Source organism: Tyto alba, unplaced genomic scaffold (assembly GCF_018691265.1).
Source record: "Tyto alba isolate M040663 unplaced genomic scaffold, T.alba_DEE_v4.0 Super-Scaffold_26, whole genome shotgun sequence".
NCBI lineage: Eukaryota > Metazoa > Chordata > Aves > Strigiformes > Tytonidae > Tyto > Tyto alba.
In genome coordinates, this window is record NW_024881300.1 from 11,904,486 (window position 1) to 11,926,678 (window position 22,193).

The following is a 22,193-nucleotide window of genomic DNA, read 5'->3' on the forward strand; positions in this document are numbered from 1 at the left end:
TGCTGGAGAGTAAGTTTCAGTCTGAATTAAATTAGGAAGTTTAAAAACTAAAGCAATGTAAAATTTGTATTGGGTGCAGGTATTTTTAATGAGTCTAATGCAGAATTTCACATTGCAATTTTGCAGGATCTGTTTGTACTTGGAGTTATTTTTACATCTCCAAATTGTATATAGCATTTGCCATATCAGATCTAAACCAATAAACTGTCATTCTGACACAAATTAAGAGTAATGTACTAAAAGATTAGTACTAGAATTATAAATCTGCCTTATGTTGAATGACCAGGCTGTTAAAATAGACCCACAGAACTTCTCTTTCCAGGTGCACAGGGAAACCAAAACAATATTCCTGCTTGAAACAAGGAACAAAGCCTTAACTGAAATTCACTGTTGTCAATGGCAGTTCTCCAGGGCCTGATTTAATGTAATTTTTCAGTACCCACAGCTTTGTGACAGCTCTTGGTGAGAGCAAAGTGATATAATAATCTTGTGTTGACACACAGATTGTGTGGTTTTTAAATGTAAAGACGACAAGAAAACTTGAGTGACGGAGGGAGAAATGAGAAATTGGGGCTGGAGGTTGCCTCCGTTACAGAAAAAAAAATAAAACCGACAATTGCATTGTGCGGCGGTGGCTCGGAGCTGTCAAGGCTTCCACGGCGTTCCGGCGGGAGCAGGAACGCAGCCGCGGAAGGAATGAGCCCGTGTCCGCGGCCTTTCCGCGGCGGCCAGCGGGGCCGGGCCTTGCCCGCCGCTCCCGCCTGCTGAGGTAGCGCGCGGGCAGCGCCCCATGGCGGCGGGGAGCGGCCACGGGGACCCCTCAGCCCCGGCGCCGCCGCCGAAGCGTTCCCCGGCACACGGCGGCTGGGACGGCCGGGAGCTGGCGGCGCAGGTAGTCCGGGCAGGCGGGGACGGAGGGAGGGAGGCAGGGAGGCAGGCAGGGCCGGCCTTGGAGAGCGCGGAGGGCAGGGCTAGTCGGGAGCTGCAGGGAGCTGAGGGCTGGAAAGCTCTCTGTAACTTTATGTGCCACCTTTAATGCTCATGGCAGCTGGGATTTTTTGTTAGCTTTGTTCACACAAACCTATGCTGGACAGCCATGAGCAAATTCCCAAATAACTGAAGAAAAGCCTTTTCAAAGAAGCTTTGACAAAGTTTGTAACAGCCTTAGCTAAAATATCTGGCCTAAGAGTTTATGTGCTGCCCTTTGATGGGCCAGAATCAAGGAAACAAGTGTTTGAAAGATTTGAGGGAGACTCTGTGAGACATATATTACTTTTCATGAGAGGAAGAAAAATTGGGAAGCCAAACCAAACCTCCTTCCCCTCCACAAAAATAAAAATAAAATCCACATCCATCAACTATTCTTTCTCAACCAGATCTGTTAAATCTGCTCCTTGCTAGTAGCAGGGAAAGTATGCGAGCTCTTCTCAGACAAGTGGAATTTAAAATATTCTCCTCCGGTTCTTGCTTTCATACTCCCCCTCGTGGACTAAGCTGCCAAAAATAATTTCAAAGAAGAATATTCCTAAACTTTGCTCTGTTCCTTTACAGATCCAATCTAAAATTCTGAGAGGACACAGTGATACTGTGAGCTCCTGCCACTTTTGCTTTGAAGAGACAAAAGTACTTTCATGCTCTTACGATAGAACATTGAAGCTCTGGGTATGTTATGATGCAACAGCAACAACAAAATTAAAAAAAAAAAAAAGCTGAAATCAAACAGGGAGTGTTATACAGTCCTGAAGATTGAATTGTCAAGGAGCCTTCTGAAGATACTTTACTGAAGTTTAAAAATAGCAACTGTAAATGTTTTTGCAGTTACGGATAAACAGTAAAACTTATTTCGTACTTTGAATGCATTCTTTAACATTAAAGGGTGACTCATGTAAGCATATGTAGCATACACTGAATCAGAGCTCTAGTTTATTAATATTTTAAAACTGTAAGTTGATGTACGAAGCTTAGTCTTTTTATCCTGAAAGTTCCTTCTTCTGACTTGTTTATGTATGTGGCTACGGAGAAGTAGAAGTTAGGGATCACACAGTTACCAGTGTGGCCGTGGTATTTTCATATGTGTCGCTTGATTTTTCCTGTTATTTAAATCTTGATTTGCACCCTTTAGTTTCTTGCTCCTCTAAGTTTTGTGTAGCTGGGGTTTCCCTAAAATTCTAGCTACCCTGTGCAGGGCAATGGTGATACTTGAACTGGGGAAGTGTACAGATTCTGGGTGATCAAATCTAAATTTAGTCTAAAAAATAGCTTGGAGATGTATAGTTATATGAGGTCTTGAATTTTATGCAAGCAAATGACAATGTAATTGCTAAATAGAATGCGGGCATTGAGTCATGACTTCATTCAAGAATTGGTAATGAGTTATAGTAACACCTGAATATGATATGAATACAGATGAAATAATTTTGTAAAGGATCAAGAGTGTTGACTTCTTACCAGTGCAGTACTAGGTTTCTACCATAATCCAAACATTTTTTCAGACATACTGAAAAAGCCCAAGAACCCCAAAAATGTAAAAAGTCCAGGCAATTTTCAGGTTAGCACCATTATGTTATCTGAGAGCTGTGGATGCCTAGATGCAAGAAATCAGTCTAGAATGAAAAAAAGTCCCACCTTAGTGATCAGTTCCAAAGTAAGCAAACTTGGAGATCTTTGGCAAATATTGTAGATCGGAGAAAGAAAAATAAGTACCTCAGTGTGTTAGTCATAACATTTACAGTTTAATGACAGTTCCAAACTTTTCTGCTTTCTGAACTCAGAACTGGAACTTGTACTTTTTTATTTTTAGTGAAATGCTATTCAGCTGTTTTACACGTAAACCGCAATCAGGACCCAAAAATAAGAAGATAACCTATTTTTTTTTTTTTTTAAGCACAGTAGATTCATGAATGTTCTTTTTGCTGGAAAGGCTATTATGCTGCCATTTGCCTAAAGTGTGCAAGGGTTAATCTATCTAAGAAATGTTATCTTTATAGTTTTTATCTAGGAAAGATTAATATTCAACACTTTTTGAGCAATACTTATTTTTCAGAATCTATCTACAAATATTTGCCTGAGCATTAGGACCTTTCTGATAGCAGTCTATAGACAAGACTATGTTCATTTATTTTGATAAGATTAATTTTGTCAGGACAAGCCTAATTTCCTCCTTTGCAGAAACAGCTGAAGCAATTAGAATTCAGGAGAGTATGGAGGGCTTGGTCATGGAGGGGTAGGCCAGCCCTGACAATTTCACTTTGGGGTTCTCTTTGTTTTTCCTTTGAAAGAGTAGATATCAAATGATTGAGTGTACTGAGAAAGTATTTGAAGTTCCTCTTGAGAATAGACAGCGTTTCACTGACAGTCCACACATCTTTTGGAAAACAAAGATTAATAGGGCACACAGCAGACAAAGACTAGATAAGTGTAGAAGGGCAGTTGTGACTGCAAGGCTTTTCTGACTCAGAAAAATAGAACAAGAACATACGGTAACTTTGATCTGTTTTTTTATTTCCCTCGGTCTTAGAGACAATCCTAATGATTTTAGTGTCAGTTGTTAGTCCTGTAGTGCATTGACACACATTCAGACAAGCAGTGAAAAAGTGAAAAATAAATTTATTTTCACTTCAGTTTTGTTTGTTATCAAGAGCTGCCAAGTTAGCAGGATAGTTCCTTCCAGTGAAAGTCCTTGTAAGGAGGCACCTCTAGATCCGAGACTTGACAGTTGATGTTAAAAAGGGGAGTAGTGGTCAGAGATACAGGATTTTATTCTCATATTGAAGACAAATGAAAGAACACAATGAAGGGAGTTTATGTTGCCTACTTCCAGATTGATTCTGAACCCTTCTGGTGCTTACACAAACAAAAATCTAATTCAAATAACTAGGTTAATAATGGAAATAGAAGATTATTTGCCCAGATGAAGGTATGATGACTGATCCTGTGACACTGATCTGTGAGTTCATGCATGTCAGCAGTCCTGGGTTTTTCAATTTTGATGTTCACAATCAGGTACTGTGATCCATTCATAAAGCTTGATTAATATTTCTATTTGTATTACTAAAGAACTTCAAGGCTTTACTCAGGGGTTAAGACTGCACTATTATTTGAACATTACACATGTATGACAAAAATATAGTCCCTTCCTGAAATGACTTAAAACTCTCTGTGCAACAGACTAAGTAGATAGAAGATGGTAGAGAAATTTAACAGCCTCAAGTTGCACCTGGGAATGTTTAGATTGCATATTAGCAAAAATTTCTTCACTGGAAGGGTTGTCAAGCACTGGCTGCCCAGGGAAGTGGTTGACTCACCATCCCTGGAGGTATTTAAAAGACTACATGTGGCACTTGCGGACATGGTTTAGTGGTGGACTTGGCAGTGTTAGGTTTTCAGTTGGACTCGATGATCCTGAAGGTCTTTTCCAACCTAAATGATTCTATGATTCTATGATAAATGAACCAGTAATGCAATATGGGTCATGATCTCAGCATTCCAGCAATCTGTTGACTGCTGTTGTAGGAATCACAAAACAGACATTTAAGTGGAATTTTGTATTACGGGAGAGATTTCCAGTTATTTATGGGCGACTCCTTGAAAACATGAAGGACAGCAATGGGGAACTCATAAATTTTGAAAATGTAACAACTGAGTGCCAAGGGCTAGCATCAATGGTAGGGCAGGAGGGAGATGATGTCTGGGGATAATTAACACAGAACTTTGTATCTGAAGAGGAGAGGATTCTATTTGTGGCTGAGAATGACGAATCAACAAAGGAACACAAACAGCAAAAGACTTAATACAGACAGTAAAGGGAAATGTGTGGAAGAGCATTGCATGTGGATACAAGCAGGGGAGACTGCATTTGTGAAGAAAATTATGTTGCAATAATTGATACAGGGATGGCAGGGCTTGAGTGTGAGTTTTAACTACATGAATGAAAATGGAAAACTCTGTGTTAGTTTATGAAGAAAGGCTTGCCAGGATTTACGTGTGGACAGGGATGTGAGAGTCTAAGGAGAACTCTTTTCAGGAAATTTCTGGTGAAAACCACTGTGATGGGAAAGAGATAAATAAAATTCTGGGTGCAATCAATGAAGAACTCTGTTTCAGTCAGTCTTGAAGGAATAGAGAGTCTGAAATTGTAAGAGTAACTGAAGTACAACTATCTTTACTGATTTCACAAGTTCTCTTTTCCCATATTTTGTGATGCTTTGTATTTTTTTTACAATTTAGCAAGGCACTTCCTAATCAAACTCATTTGGATTTATTCAAGGATGTTGAGAAAGGTTTTCCTATTCAAGTTTTTGAAGAAGAACACACCGCCCCAATTTCTGAGTGCAACTTGACTCCTGATGACAGAAGGTGACGGTTTTCTATCTTAATGTATTAAAAAAAAAAAAGTTACTGTTTTTGTGATTTCAAGGTTCAATTTCAGTGCATGTGGAAACACTTAGTACAAAATGTAGAACAAGTTACTTTTTGAATCCTTCTGATGGTTTCCTAACTTGTACTACATCAAAGTCAAACTTCCTTTGCTTACTTTTGTCCTCCATAAGTCATTCTGTTACAATTTTGTCTTGCATCTCCCTTCCTCCATACACTCCTCCTACTTCTCTCCATCCTTACACTTCCATTTGTGCTGTCTGTGCTCTGCTAGCAGACTGTTTACTGCCAGACTCATTCATCCATGTGAACTACCATAAATCTCACCTTGTTCTCACATACAGTCTGTACAGGAGCTCTTAAACTTTTTCTGGTTTGCATATGATGTCTGCTGAATTAAACAGGAATTTTTTTATTGTCTAAAATGCATGTTGGAATAGCCTGATAGATTATGGCCTCTTCTATGGCAAAGGACTTGTCTAATTCTGTTTCTGAGTTATATGGGGCTGGAAGACTATCTGCCATATGTTCTGAGAGGGGTATATAAATATATATCACTTGTATAAAAGAACAACATTGAATTAACCAAGGTTCAGGGATTCATCTGTCAGAGATTTATACTGTCATAAAAATTCTCATCTGTCTGTATTTTTTATTAACGTTCTATAGCCTTTCTACTAAGCCTGTCTCATCAATTAAAGAAGAAATGTGTCTTAATCCAGTGTCAATCTGTGGACATAATAATTAAACCAACTGCAGCGTGTATTAACATTCAGTTAAGTAGGTCATGTAGTGCTTCCAGGGGTACTATTTCTGGCATATTTTATCATTAAGTCATAGTTTAAATCAATTCTTATCAGATTGTAGAGCTGACTGATTAGTTTTTTGATCACTGAATAGTACATGTGCTATGCTGCCTATTGCAATGGCGTATATTTTTGAAAATTGCTAAACAGCAAGTAAAATACCATTGTGTACAGCCCTGGAAACCACTTTCCAAACAAAAATATTGCCAGTTCATAAACTTCATGTGGTCTTTTGTGTTACATGTTTCTGTTTAGGAGCAGAGATTGTGTTGGTTGCAGGAAATATACACACATGGAGAAAATAAAAATATTTTAATAATATATTTTTAGCTGATAGATTGTTAATGCATTGAGTTTCTTGGGAAAAATGTATAAAAGTGACAGTTTATGAACTTTATCAAAATAAAAAGCCACAGTGGTACTAAAAACGTTTGTCACATCCAGTGACTTTTAATACAAATATTACTTTAGATATTTGGGAATATTATAAGAAAACTATGTGAGGGAAAATTTTTTGACCTCTCATTTAATGGAAACCTGCCAGAGTTAGTAAACTTTATTGAACAGCTTTGTTGTCTAATGTGACTTTGTGTTTGTGCAGTGCAGCGTTTGTGGTAGAGGGTTACCCAGCAACATAACCACTGAAAATCCAGAAAACCCTACTGACAAGAACACTTCACAAAAGACATCATAACGGCTTGAAAATTATTCTAACGTTAGAAATAATTAAATATCTTGTAGTGGACTAAATGAAATTGAGGTGACTGCTTGCATTGAAAATTACATACATGACTTTTTTATTATTAGTTTCTATCTGAAATATAAATAATCCTTTTCTCAACTAAGCTATGCAATAATTTTTGCTGTAGCCTTTAAAAATCTATTTTAAATTAGTGGGTGTGAGGATGTCAAATCACTGTCAGAATTAAATGTTGTCATTTATTTTTGAAATACTTCCTTTTAAGTGAAAACACTGATTGTTGTTTTCATTAACATAATTTTTAGAGTGGTAACATCATCATATGATAACACTGTCAAAGCTTGGGATATGGAAACAGGAAAAATACTTGTATGTATCCTTTTGAATGCATCTTGCAGAAGGTACAACTGTAAAATTCAGATTTATTGCTTTGTTATTGATAGAAAACACAACATTCTTTGTTAGCACAAAACGATATAGTTAGGATAGGGACACTTGATTTTAAGTCCTAGTTTTGGTACAGATAATTGCTTGATCTTGGTTTCATCAAGTCTCTCAATGAACATGTCTCAGTTATTTCAGATACAGATGGGTATGATGATAATAACCTGTCTCAGAAGATACATTTAAGATTAATTAAATTAACATTGTAAGATATGAACAGGATGGCCTTGTCTAATTTTAAGTTTATTGCTAATGCAAAAATAGAAAAGTTGGATATAAAGACATCTTTCAGCTTTTACCTAAACAATGTAATATCAAAAACCTTCTTTCTGAATCCGCTTACAGATTATAGTCTGCTGTAAAATTCTCTTTAACCCTCAAGCATGTTTCTAAAACCTTTTATTTTCTCTTTAGTGGACAGTTGACCATGAAGGCATTGTAACTTCATGTAATATTTCTTGTGATGGTAGATATGTGGTATCTGGTTCAGACAGAGAAAATACTGTATCTGTTTTTGATGCAGTAAGTGCAACAGTAGTGGCACATATCCAAGGTAAGACATACGACTTTTACATCTTGTTTATGCAGCTCCTGAATTTTTTTTGTTTCTTACAAAATTTGAGAATATTAATTCAGTTAATTCTCAAATATCCTTACTTGAGAAAGGCAAAAGAAATTTACCTGTAAGACATTAAATGCAGTATTTTCCAGAATATGGACTATAAAAAGGAGATAATGGGCTAAAATTAGGCCAACAGTGATTCTTTTTTGAACGGTAATTTCCCTTTGAAGGTAATTTCGCTAGTGACACCTCAGTCCCATGAGGCTTCCACTCAGAACTGCAGGTCAGGGAGTTTGCCATTCCTGCAGAATCAGCTTCAAAATACATGAGCAGTCTTACAAATGTTAAATGAGCATATGGTTAACGTGCTTCTGTGAATTGGAGCCTGATGGTAAAATCATTTGGATTTAAAAATAAAAAGTGCAACAAGTGCATCTAACATTATTAGAACCATCTCTGTTAGATGACACTATGAGGACATATTTTGTTTACATTATTTTAATGCAGCTATTTGCATTCTTAAAGTATAGTTATCTGCTTAAGTCTGCTCCTGAGAGTCTGAGCAGTTAACTGTCATTGGCATTGGGACCATACTTCTGTACTTATTTTCAGGAATGGAGCAGAGAAATAAGTTACTACAGGGCAGCGTGTGAACTTGTTAGGTGTGTATGTTGAGTGCCTGGGTACAGGTTCATGTTGCGTACTGTCTGCAGTAACTATGAGGCCTCTCTCTCACTGTGAGGTGGGTGAGGAGGTGTCCTGGCCAGTGAAACAGCAATTCTGAAATTACAGTGGTTTGGAAATAGACCAACACATAGATGGTGTGGGTAGTTCTGCCTTTCAGATCTGTGGTCTGAGATCCAGATGGAATTATTAAAAATAACTAACAGGCTCACTTGATGTTTTTTGTATAGGTCATCACAAAAGTACAATCACAAGATGTTGTTTTGACCCTGATAATCAAAGAGTGACTTCAGTATCATATGATAAGACCATAAAGCTATGGGATATGATAACACGATCCACCTCAATTACAATTAATGAGTAAGAAACAATACTGTAGTTAATTATCCATGGCAACATCTTTCACAATTATCATTGAGATTTATGCTAAGATTTGTACTAGAGAAAATGAACAATAATTGTTAAACTAAATAATCCACAAGCAAATGACACATAGAGAAAGCATGAATAAAATGGTCCACTGAAGCTTCCTGCTGTAAATAACTAAAAAATTGTATTTTGATGACTGTCAGTATTTCTATTTTTTTAGAGCTTTTAGGTTCTTGGGTATATATAAAGGCAGAAGATAGCATATACAATTTGGTATTGCACTGTAAACTTATTCTAATTTCTAATAATTAGAAAAAATGTATAATTGATGAATGAGGAGATAAAATATTAGAATAGTGAAGCCTTTTAAAATTTTATGGAGTGAAGCAAAAATAATACAGAGGAAAAGCAGAAACTATATCTAGATGTTGGGAATTGATAATTAATTATGAGTTCTTACAGAATATTTTGTGATAATTAGTTTTACACTGCAACCAGATAACCTTTAGCCCTTCATCAAATTCATGGGCCTCAGAGCAACCAGGGGTTGATCTTCTCTGCTCCTGATGAGCTCCAGTGAAGACCTCACAGAATTCCACACAATCTGTTCTACTGTCTCACTGTGTTAATCACTAGAAGGATTTTCCTAAAGTGGACTGTTTTGGCTGCAGTTTAAGATTACATGTTTCTGTTTAGACCCACTTCAGACATGGAGATCAGATTATTCACCTGATTTCTTTCTACATTTTTATATATATACAAGAACTTCTATTATATCTGCCGAGTCATCTTTTCAGTAGATTAAACCATCCTTATTGATTTAATATTTAATTATTATTTCCTATTTTACTGATCATTCTTCTTGTTGATCTCTGAGGTCTTTCCAGTTGGCCCACATTTTTCTGGAGTTATACGTCCCCATACTGTAAACAGTATTTCCTCTAACTGGAAAAAAATAGAAATTAATTAGTATTACATGCTTCTCTGTGTATGTGCCTCTGTTCACACATTCTGGGATGAGATACATTATTTTTTTGGCAGCATGATGGTGAAGAGGAGTCAGTATTTGTTGCATCCTTTTTTTGCAGAACTATGATGTAGTCCATTGCTCCCACCCCTTATCTGTGCAGTTGATTATTTGTATGTTACTACTGAATGTCAGACTTAACAAAATTGACCTGATCAGGCAGCACACCTATCAGATAATTGATTAACGCTGTAAGACTCCTACAAACTGCAGTGACGACAGCACTGTTTCCTATAGAGACTGTTATAACCCTTTTATTTTCTTGATAATTTATTCAATTTTTGAAGATAATTTATAATTTTAATATCCTCCCTTGTATAACTGCAGACCCTCTTTGGCTTCATTTTGTATCTGTACTCTTTATCTCATTATCTACATTGTTAATGGAAGTATGAAATAGGACTGGATTCAGGACAGATGCTGTGGACCCCAGTTTACTATGTACTTTCGTTTTCACAATGAACCAATTATGGCCACGCTCTGAGTACAGAGATTGTTTTTCCAGATCATTTTTCCTTATATGCTTTTGAAGAAGGTCATGCCCAGTGCCAGAAGCCTTGTTCAGTGTGATCTCCTGAGCCTTCACATGCTAAACTCTTGTATCTCTCACTGAAGTCAGTAATACAGTAAAAACATTATGTCAATTTAGGATATTGTTATTGTTTTAAGAAGGAAGTATGCAACAATAGAGATGTCAAATCAACCATTAAAAATATCAATGGCTTTAAATAAACTCAACCAATTTAGCTTTGAATTCTTAATAATCAGAGAGAGAGTCTGCCTTTAAACACTGTAATAAAATTGTCTTTTGAGGGATTAGGAATTACTTTGGATGGGAAGTTCAATCTGGAACATTGTAATGTTTCTTTTAAATTGTAGTTATTACAGCATTGTTTCCTGCAAGAGATGTTCATAATCTCTTCCCCACTGTAGATTTCAGGAAGCACTAGAGTCCTCACCCAGTTCTGGAACATCCAGATTTCTTTTCTGTTGGGTACCACTGCTTCCAAAATCAGACTTTAATATAGAATTGTTTAATCTTTTTCCTCTGAATGTTTGAGTTGAAATTTACATGTAGAGATAGATGTACGCTATTTATTTAATGAAAAATGGGTGGCTTTTTTTGTAATTTACTTTTAGTAAATATAGTAAAATTTGGTTGTGTTGCAGCTGCTGAACAATTTCTTGTTAATCTGCGTTCCAAAAAAAAAAAAAAAATGGCTGGTCACTTGTCACTTAACAGCGAGGGTTCAATCCTGCAAAATTACTTAATCCAGTAGGAGATTTAAACCCATGCTGGCTGTGAGGTTGTAAGCAGCTCCAGAGACTTTACAGAACTATTCATTGGGTTAAAATTCAGAATATGCTTCTGATGCTTTACTGGACAGAGATAGGGTGCTCAATGTTGTAGGAGGCTCTTTGACAGATTTGTAATGGTTACAAAAACTCACTCTTCCTGTGTTTTTTATATGTGTTTCAGGGGACACAGCAATGCTATCTCAGATTGCTGCTTTACCTCTGACGGTCATTACTTGTGCACAGCATCCTGGGACAAAAGCCTAAAAATATGGGATATAAAGACAGAAGAATTTCAGTGTCATGAACTTGTTTCCTTGAACCAAGGACATGAGGGTTCTGTTAGTTCCTGTCTTTTTAGCCAAGATGGTGAGTTACCTTAATACTAGTGCACGATGTATCCCAATACCTATTTATAGGACATCTTAGACAAACCACGAGTGACCACTCTAATCATGTAGATAATTAATGTATCATTTAAAAGATAATACGTTTAATTGTGAGAAAATTACGTCCATGTAAATGAGTAAATTGAAGTTGATGGTCTGTGTTCTGTCTTAACCAGGCAACTGGAACACTTGCTTAATTGATATACCCATCAAGAGGTATAATAAAAAGATCATAATGGAGTAAACCACAATACTGTGTTAGAAGATTAACTTAGCACTTGCAATATCTCCTAACTTAGCACTTGCAATATCTCCTAACATTAGTTGAAAAAACATGTTCAGTAAATACTGTACTGATCTATAATAATTATGAAAACCTGTACATCTCTGTTAATACCCCCAAAAGTCATATTACTTCACAGCCCAAAAAACATATGCAAGTAATGCACTTCTGAAAAACTTCATGGATGTTCTCAGCTATGCTGATGGAGCACATAAACTCCCATGGTCAAAGTAGATTATGAGTTATAGCAAGACAATTTGGCACCTGGAACTTGATGTCTTCTTGATGCTTGGATGAATAGGAGGAAGAAACAGACTCCACAGTTTACTAGTATCTGAGTGGAGGTAGTGGGGAGCTATTTCCTACTGCCCTGGTTCCATTACTTTCACCAAATCACAGACAACTCCTAGTCCCTCCACAACATGAAACTAGTGTTACTGCAAACTGCTGCTGCACTGAAACAGCTTCTCTTCGTTTCACTGGGATGAACTAATATGAATTTCTGTACATTGTGATCTAATTGGCTGCTTTCTTTTGCAACTTCACATTTGAATACTTCAGTAGAGATGACTCCTGAACTGCTGGCCAAACGATGCCTTCTGAGTTAGGCAACTCAAATAAATAGCAGCTCTGTACTTGTGGCTTGAAGAAATGCAGATGCAGATAGGCCTGTGAATACTGGAATCTGAAAGCATGCTTTCCACACTAAACTCTACTTTTTTGTTTTTATTCACAGTTGATCTAACAATTCTGAAAGTATTCTCTATATTTTAATTTTTAAACAAGTTATCTGCTTAGTTTTCTAAGTCAACAGAATTTTCATGTATTTTTTTTTCCACTCAGTTGTGTGTTTGCTAAATTTATGTATTAATATTTACAAATTTAAGAATATTAATAACAGCCGAAAGGAACTTCTGCTGTCTTGTTAAAGCATGACTAATAGCTCATTATTTAAATTTTTACTAAAATGTGACTCACTGTTAGAAGGAGCCTCTTTTATTAGTCTGTATGACAAAGCAAAGCTAAAATACAGTATTCTGATTTTTAATTTCAGCATCACTTGTTGTGTCTGGTGGATATGACAAAACTATAGCTATATGGGATACAGATGCAGGCTATAAAAAGCTAAGCTTAAAGGTACCGAGCTCTTATTTGGTCACTAGTTTGATGAGAAAGTGTAAAATGTATTGCTGTTTTAAAAGCATTGTATATTTAATTACCTGACAAATACCTTTGCCCATCCTTTTTAGATAGAGGCAGAAGTATATTCTGTATTTGTGTGATTTAATTTCCTAGAACAGTATACTCTTATACAATTAGCTACAAAGATATTACCTTTGTCAAGTCAGTTGTTAATAAGCTATTACATTTCTTTTTTTATGAACAGGCTCATGTAGGGATTATATTGAATGGAGTTGTACCTGTGTTTTAGGAGAGAATTTCTTCCAGCAAGTAACAAGAACCTGCACAGTGCATACATTCATTTTGAAATGCCACACTCTCCTTTAGCTGCATGTTTACATGCTTGCTTATGTCCACAATACCCAGTACATTAAAAGGGGAGCATTCAAAAAAATACGTAAATACTGGTGTTGAGGTTGCCAAGCTTAGCTCAGTCCCTAGGTAATATAGTTTACATTACTGCTTATAGTGATGGGGATGTGGTCCACCATGTTACAGTACATTTTAGGGTGGACAATTCTGTAAATGAGGTAGCTATTCAGTATTTAGCTATCCCTGCTTAGATCTAGGCTCCCTCTTTTCTTCCATATCCATGGTAATACTACCCGCAATTTGAGGCAGTAAATACTACCTGCATAAACTTTTAAAAGTCCCAACTCTCATTAGGGTTTTTTTTGTGCCATCATGACTTTATTTTTGCAAACAAACCGTATTGTATTCTAATACCTTTCATTCGTTTCTTATTTTAGTGGAAACAAACCACAAGACTTGAACTAATGATCAGATGTGGGTCAAAGAAAAGGATTTCATAAAGTTATGTGCATGCATTTTGCAAATGTTAATTTCACAAAGGTCAAGCAATGTCAGAATTCGGATTTGCAGCCTTGGTTCTTTCCTATCATGGATTTTATGGAGTTTCCTATCTTATGAATTTTATGATTTTAATGGATTTTTTTTTTTTACTTATTGCATATGCTATTCAAGGCATAGTTAAAACACTCATGAACAAACCCACCTAGAAGAGCTCAGAAAATACCACTTTTCCTTCAAAACCTTGGGCTTAAAAGTAGCATTGAACTGCTGCTGTGTTCAAGACAGCATCTTCATATAGGAGAGCTCATAAGCCTGTGCCTCACACTTGTTACCTTAAATGTAAGCTTACGTACCCTCCGGAACTGGAACTGTACTGATTAAGCTTTCTGAGCCGTAACAGTACACATTCTCCACCAGCATCAGTGCTTTACATAATACAGCTACTGCAAATTTCCCAGTTTACAGCAATCACTGTAACTCACTCTGCTTCGCATCAAAAAGAAGGCATCTGTTTAAATGCTAGTATCTTTGTAACTATGGAGAATTCCAGTTCAGTATCTGTGCTTTGGTATAATTATATTCTGGGCTCATAACTAAATTTAAAAACATGTTTTAAAGATTCTGCTATAAACCCCACATTTCATGTATGCATGTTTGACAATTACTCTGTGCTGGAGAAATATATGTTCATCTTTTTACTGTATTTCTCAGATGTGGCATTTATCTATCAAAATGACACCATGCCTTCCTAAACTCTAGGAATTTTATCTGTTAATAATACTGATGTTTGAATAACCTCCCTAGCTGGAAAAAAGAATTAATTTTAGATTTTAACCTGTTTCTATTCTTATGCTAACTCAATGCTGTCACCCTCAAATCAGCTGTGCTGCCGTTGTCAGAACAAGGGCATCTAACACAGCTCTTTGACATGGCCTGCCCTCAGAACTGGTTTCCTTCCTTTAAGTAGGGGGAAGCTGCTGCAGGTTCCCACAGCTCTTCCTGCCATTATCATATGATAAAGAGCCTCAAGATTTTTTTAGGTAATAAGTACTAGAAGTCAACTCTCTCTTTACAATTCTTTATTAAATTGTTCAAAAAATAGAAAAGACCTGTGCTTAAATGGAGCTTAAACCCATGGTAACTATGTAGTTGTCATTCTTCCGAATGCTACAACTGGTGGTCTGGTTACCAGAGATTGTAACAGCACTGTTTTCAGGTATATGTAGGGGAGTATAAGCTTCATAATAATATTTTTTCTTGACATGAGTCAGCCTAGATAAGAATTTTCTCACTGCATTTCAAAATGGATTGATGGTACATTTTTTTTTTTAATTATTATTATAAAACAAATAATAAGGGTTTTTTTCCTCGTGTTATAGTTGTTTTGCTTTACTGTAGGGTCACTGGGACTGGGTGACAGATGTTGCGATTAGCAAAACCAAGAAATGGATTCTTTCAGCTTCAAAGGTAATCACTAATTTCTGATGTGGTTTCAGGAGCTAACTTATAAGTGGATGTAAAGATTTCATTCCTTGTTTTCAGCTTTTTTTTTGGATTAAATTTAACAATGGTGTAGTTGTTCATAAAAGTGCTGAGTTGTAGTTGGTATTTACCACAAATAAGTACAGAAAATCTTTAAAAGAATTTTATAAGTATGTTTATTTTTGGTTATTTAAAAATGTGCAGGCAGTTTTAAGACTGCTAAAGATTGTTTCCAAAGACATGATATTTAAATGTGAGAGAGTTTAGCTCTCAATTTCAGAGGGTTCATCCAGTGAGATGAGATTTCATCCTTAGGGAAATGATGTAAATCACTATTTTGCTAATATGCAAATACATCAAATTAATTGTATCTTTTTCTCAGGATTGTACTTTGAGATTGTGGAATATTGAAAAAATGGATCATATTTCTTCAGTGATAGAAAGCAGAAAAGCAAGAGGCTCAAAAATTGCTCAGGTTCTATCACTTTGTTTTTTAACCACACCTCATACTTTAATCAGAAAGAAAATTTGAATGGTAAAAGAAAGCTGTCAGATTTGTAGGCTAAAACCACAAACTAATTGTGTTTGTTCTCTATTTGCAAAGATTGTCAAAATGTTTTTTTTGTGAGTGGGATGTAGTAATAACAGGTCTTTTTAAAATTGATTTTGATTGACACCAGTTTTCATATACAGGTGCATTTTTGTTTTTAGAAAACAGAGCCTCCTATGTGTACTTCTAAAAATAAACATATTTTGGTTTTCTACACCTGATGCTTCTGCAGAGTAATTGGCTGCTTATATAGGAGTATTATTAAACCAAGGCAGGTAATATTTATGTGCTCCTGGACATAAATCAGCTTATACCGGTTCTGAGGAGTGTCTTTTCAACGATGAGACTGTATGTATTCTGACTTCTAAAACACAGATTCTAAAACACAGATTATTTCTTGTTAAGAAAGAAGAACGTTAATCAGATTAATGCTATCGAAACAAACATGCTTTTTATTACAGTTCTTCAATTCCTTTTGGTAGTGGATTTGCAAGATCTTGTGTATATTTTTCTCCTCGTCAATAGCCATTAAGTGAAACTGCATGGAAAAGAACTGTTTAGATTATTTCTATAATATTTTTATCAGACTTCCTTGTTGAATAGCAAGTATTCAAAAGCAGTGTGCAGCTTTTTAAGCTTTTAAATAAGCTTTATAAGTGTGCCAGCAGTAAAAATTTGTACCTTCTTAAAAGTATCAATTAACAGAAATTTGAAAATATGGTTAAAATTGGCACAGGAAGAGATTTTTTTTGGTGGATTTTAGCAATACTTAAAGCATACCAAACAATTAGAAAAATGTATAAAATTTTTTGTAAATAGTTTCACAAGTAGCGAATTGGGAATCAATGTTATGTTGACTCTGATAGAAGTGGATTAAACTTCATGATTATGTGTGTAGTCAGCAGGAGAACTTCTTTGTACTGACTACTGTGGGTTAATATTGAATCTAAAATTATTTATGTATCAATTTTCCTTTTTAAATTTTTTTTTTCTACATTTGTCCTTTAGTCAGATAATGGTCAGGTAAAAGTAAACAGAAAAAGCCACAAATCACATAGTGATTATCACCAGGACAAAACAACTAAAAACTGGACACCCATCAAGCCACCCAAAAAGTAAAGTATGGTACTGTATTAGTTGAAAAAAAAATAAGAGTTCACATAAAATACAATTTTATTCAGGAAAAAAACTCCAAACCATTCATCACAGGAATGAATTTTGAGCAGTACTATCTGTATCAAGTTTGCGACAGCTATATGCACTCAGTGCATCTCAAGAATCAGACCTAGATATATTTGTGTATATAGAGCTGTACCTTCATGAGTGAAATAATGCACATCTGTCACAGATGATTAACTGAAATGTCATTTTTGTTGTATTTACACCAGTGTGAAGAATGTGAAAAACCTTTCTTACGCCTGCAGTGTAGCAACTCTGAAGTGATACCCAAGTGTGTATTCTGTCGTCTGTCTTCTCCAGTGAGAAAAATTTTGCCATTGCCACCTCCTGATCCTCCTGACCTTTAAATTAATCTAGCTGTCTTGGGATGTTAACACATTTAAGTATAAATAGAGTGTCTGTACATCTTTATGCAATACAGATATAAAGCTAAGACTTTAATCTAACCTTGCTCTACTGCAGTATTCTGTATGAAGAAAAATAAAATACATTGTACTAATCCATTAAACAGCTGTTATGTACTAGGTAAATAATAAAATCTCCAGGAGTAGAAACCTTATTTATGCTGCACGGTACTGGAGAATAAAATTACTTACTTGTCTTTGGGAAATTTTAAACATTTTAAACCGAATACACTGGTTCCAAGTTCAATCTACTAAAGAAAATATGTGGATGTGTAAATTACTGACAGGTTTCCTTCCATTCTTTAGATAAGCCATTCTTCTTTACTGTGGCAAGCAAAGAATTGTTGCTGTCAGTGGACATCAGAAAGTTTTCTGAATGAGACCATGAACTTTTTTCTAACTTGTTGCCATACCCCTTACAAAAATTTTGTAAAGGAACTTTCAGGCATTGACAGTAAGTTGTGGTTCATGTCTGACATGATGCAGCACAAATTGGTTCTGTGTAATAAAGGCTCTCTCCTGCAAGGAGCATGGTATTTTTTCCACCCTTTCTTGGGAGCAACCCTGAGAGGATTATATCCATTCAGTGTATGTAAGAATGTCAATAAAAGATTAAGTGTTTCAGAATGTTTAGAAGCTTTATTTTTACAAATAGTGTTTTCAACCTTTTCAACATTTCTTTCTAAAAGGAACTTGAAGTGGGGAGAATAGGTGGAACAGGGCATGTGACAGCCTGAAATGCAGTCAAACTGTAGAATACAAAGAAATCTAAATAGGTGGATTTTTTTTCCCTTACTTAAATTATGTGAAGTGTGTAGCAACAATTACACTTGAATGCAAGGTTAAATGAAAAATATTTCTAGAAAATAGTATGTTTTTTACAGATTTTGAATAAGTAATAGGTGATAAATTGTATTATTTTCTAGCATTCTTTCCCCCTCTTTACTCCTTAATTAAATATTAGTGTTTTGTTACAGGAGCTAAAAGAAAATGCTGCGTCTGTGCTCTTCATGTTGTTTTTTTTTTTTTTTTTTTTAAACATCACATAAAATATGCATGTTTTATAGTTGAATTAATTTGGCTTTAATGTAGTTAGTAATGCTGATCTAATTTCTGTATGTTAGAAAAGATTAGTCCTAGAATAATTAATATTGTATTAGAATTGACAGTGCTCTTTGTTTCTTTCTTTATCCTTCTCAGCTGGAAAAACCAAAGCTCCAATTGTTTCTGCTGAAACAGGAAAAAAAGCTGTTGCTCTATAGAGGCTTGGTTCATTTTGCATTAGTAGTGTGAATGGGTTGGAAATTCTCTTTTGAATGAATGCTCTATTTCCCAAATTGAGAAAACCAAGGAAAAATTAATTCTTACATTCAGGTTTTAATAAAATCAGTTAGTTTTATTACTTATTGCTGTTTTCTGTCCATTACCATCACCTGTTTAGTGCTTGGGTACCATGTGAGTGAGCTTGTCTTCAGCCCTGAACTGATCTCACCTGCAGAAGCAGGCTCATCATTGTATGCAAGCAAGGTTTTTGCGGAGAATGGGATAACTGCAGACAATTCATAAGATGGAGATTTATCTGCATTTTTTTCTGGCTTTTGTACCCCCGTAGTTTGACTAATTCACTCATTCCCCATTCTAACCTGGTGGGAAAGCTATAAATCTGTTTTAGACCAAGTCAGTGTGGCTGCCCTTCTGTAGGAGTGATTTGAAGAATAACATTTACAATTTGGCTGTAAATATGTCTTAGGTGCCTGCTTGTTAAATTGCCAAAGCAATCTCTATGCTTTGCAAATTCTACTTACACTCCAGGCCTGCCATCAGGTCCTTCCCTGCAAACCTTGGGCTGGGGGCCAGGCTCCGTGTTCGCTCGTGGCTCCGTTCCTCGGCGTGGCACATCCTCGGCTGCTGCCCTGCGCAGGTAGCGGGCCAGGGGCCCTGACGGACGGCGTTTTGCTGGTGGCAGCATCAGGTCTGTGTGAATAATTCTGTGTAGCTCTGTAGGAAACTACCCAAATCACTTTTTCTAGTTATTTAGCTTGTATGAACATGTGCATGTTTGGTCAGGCACTTGTGTGTGCGCTGATCATAAAGCACATAAGCAGTGTGTGCATATGCACATTGTGGCTCAATTTTTGCATCATTATAGATGGTGGTAGCACGTAATTGAGGCCCCATCTCCCTGCAGTATCTTCTGCTGTGAGCCTTGGGCAAGCGAGATGCTGTGGGATAACACAGGACCAGAGCCTAACCGTAAGCAATCTCGGCTAAATATTTTGTTTTTTAAAATGCCGACATTTACGTGTTTTCCTTTGGCCTCTCCATGTTTTGTGCCAAAACAAATGCTAACGAGCGTGTGCGCTCCGCAGCCCCGCACTGAGCCGTCGGACCCTCCCGGCTGCGGCACGAGGCGCGGTTCCCCGCCCGCAGACCCCCGGGCTGCAGCTGCGCGTCCGTCCCGCGGCGGGAGCGGGGCCGGGCCCGGGTCACGGCGGCGGCGCTGCCCGGGGGGCCGGGGCTCCGCGGGCGGGAGCGGGGCCGCTCTATTGGGGCTGCGCGGAGGCTGAGCCCATCGCCCGGCGCCGTGGCTTAGTTGGTTAAAGCGCCTGTCTAGTAAACAGGAGATCCTGGGTTCGAATCCCAGCGGTGCCTGCGCGGGGCGGCGATCGCCTTTTACCCGCGGGCGCTGTTTTGGCGGGGCCGGGGCCGCCCCTGTCGCCGCGAGGGGAGGGGGCGCCGGGCCGCTGCACCGCCGCGAGTGGGGGGAAAAACCCGTTAACCGGATGAAAATCGAGGCGTCGCAGTTGGGGCTCGGCAGCTCCCGGCGAGCCTTATAGCCCAGCCTACATCCTCACCCCCCCGGGTTTTCATTCGTATAGAGCCAAAAAGATGCCTCTCAAAGTTACTTTTTTTCCTTGTCTCCAGATCTTCAGTAGTCCATCAGTAAGGTAAATGAAGCTGTTCTTTCTATTTTTTTTTTTTTTTTTTTCCGTTATATTTCCAGAGCATGTTGGCTAGGTGTCTGATGGACAAGGCTTTTGTCATCCATCAGTACTGAGGCCACCTGTCACTTCTTCTTACTTCCTTGTGGTACATAAAGTCTGGCTTTTTCAAGTGAAAGTTGTAGCAAGTGCTCTGTGCTGTTCTCCATGTAATTAGCAACACAGCAGAGGGACAGAAGGTTTTCCTGGACATCTTTAAAAATCAAAGGCCAGGTCCTGCCCAATTAGACTTGTGAATGAGGTTCAGTGAAATTATTCCAAATTTGTGTTACTGTAAACAAAAGCAGAATCCATCCTCAGATGTAAAGACAAGAGTCCTAAAACCCACTAATACAAGTCCCAGCCTAGCAGCCATATCTCCGGGCATTTTTTTGGGGCTCACACAGCAGTGATATTCACAGGCATATTTGGAAGGTCAGGTTGTCAGGACTCAGATCTGTAGCCAAATCACAGCTAACAGTAGCCCCAAAAGCAATACATGTCTGATTGTCCAGGATGACCATCTTTGGTTATAAGTTACCTGGAGTAATCTTTCTTTGAGTAGTTTTTACTGTTAAAATGCAACATAGATTGTATTTAGTATGTGACAAATGTAAGCAAACCTCAATTGCAAGTTCCAATATGTTTGTTAAAAATTAGGAGTATATTGGGATTAAGCTCCCAGAGATTGGCGTTGTCTGAAGGAAAACAAAAAGAACTAGAGTTTAAGACAATTGAAAAGTGCAAATTAAGGAAGATTTGGGGAAGAGAAGCTGCAGTGAATGTCAGTCAGGTTCCCTGCTGCTCCTCGACCAGCGGCGGTTTGGATCCAGCAGGAAACAAGACATTTGAAAATAAAAATCTCACGAGGATGTTTCTATTCCTCTGTCTTTTGTAGCGGATACAAACTCATGTACCTTTCTAGCACTGATTTTGAGCCAGAGGTGAGGTGCAGAGTCCACGCACCTGTGAAATTTTAATATCAAGAAACCCCAGCAGTTTGATGTCAAATAAATCCTGCAGATGGAACACTGTCACCAGGGGACCAAACTCTGCTCTGGAGGAAGGGGTTGGCTGGGGGTCCTGCCGCTGCTCCAGGTGCTGCGTAAGGGAGGGGCATGTCCGTGTCCTCCCTGCGCGTTGACCCCACAGACTCTCCCTGGATTTGGCTCTTGGGATAGTGCTCACTGGACACCTCTGGCTTCCCTGGCAGGGTCCCACTTCCTCCACTTGCAGCTTTTTTGTGCCTTAAGAGAATAGTGCCTGAAATGAAGAAGAATGAACAGCAAATACTCTGGTAGTTTTTGCACACGCTGTTTGTAACCAAACAGACTTGTTCTCAGCATTGTTCGTGCATAGTAGAGTGAGATGACTTAGAGGTTCTTTATTCTGCGTGTTTGAATGTGCTGTTACTCTGCTAGTTTCCATCCAGTTTCTGTTCTTTAGCTTGTAGGTGAGAACTACCAATGTTAATGAGTGTCTAGGTGTTTGTATCAAACTTGTTAACACTCCCTTGATGCATCAGCAGGAATGGCGTGATGAGCCAGCTGGGATGGCACCAGAGTGGGCTGGTCACTGTGTACTTCAACCTGGGGACCCTAAAAAAGCCTCATAACTTTTGAGGAAGAAGAACAAAATCAGAATCCGAATCAGTTTGTAAGCACAG

General features: G+C 37.6%; 1 protein-coding gene and 1 non-coding gene across 2 annotated transcripts; both read left to right on the forward strand.

Annotated features, from left to right (window-relative positions):
• The first annotated feature begins 49 nt into the window (after nt 1-49).
• WDR88 (WD repeat domain 88) lies at nt 50-18,914 on the forward strand. The gene is made up of 11 exons (XM_042797570.1): nt 50-892; nt 1,552-1,662; nt 5,267-5,355; nt 7,188-7,251; nt 7,741-7,879; nt 8,803-8,932; nt 11,449-11,633; nt 12,991-13,073; nt 15,330-15,398; nt 15,796-15,888; nt 17,352-18,914. Exons 1-11 carry the CDS (start codon nt 791-793, stop codon nt 17,487-17,489), a joined length of 1,203 nt encoding a protein of 400 aa, XP_042653504.1. The 5' UTR covers nt 50-790; the 3' UTR covers nt 17,490-18,914.
• Nucleotides 18,915-20,124: 1,210 nt separating this feature from the next.
• Nucleotides 20,125-20,198, forward strand: TRNAT-AGU. The gene has a single exon. It is a non-coding gene; the product is annotated as a tRNA-Thr (tRNA).
• Nucleotides 20,199-22,193: the final 1,995 nt, after the last annotated feature.

Coding starts and splice junctions, on each gene's coding strand:
- WDR88 (XM_042797570.1), top strand. CDS start 791: ATGGCGGCGGGGAGCGGCCACGGGGACCCCTCAGCCCCGGCGCCGCCG. Junction 1,663..5,266: donor ATAGAACATTGAAGCTCTGG/GTATGTTATGAT, acceptor GATTTATTCAAG/GATGTTGAGAAAGGTTTTCC. Junction 7,252..7,740: donor TGGAAACAGGAAAAATACTT/GTATGTATCCTT, acceptor TTTTCTCTTTAG/TGGACAGTTGACCATGAAGG.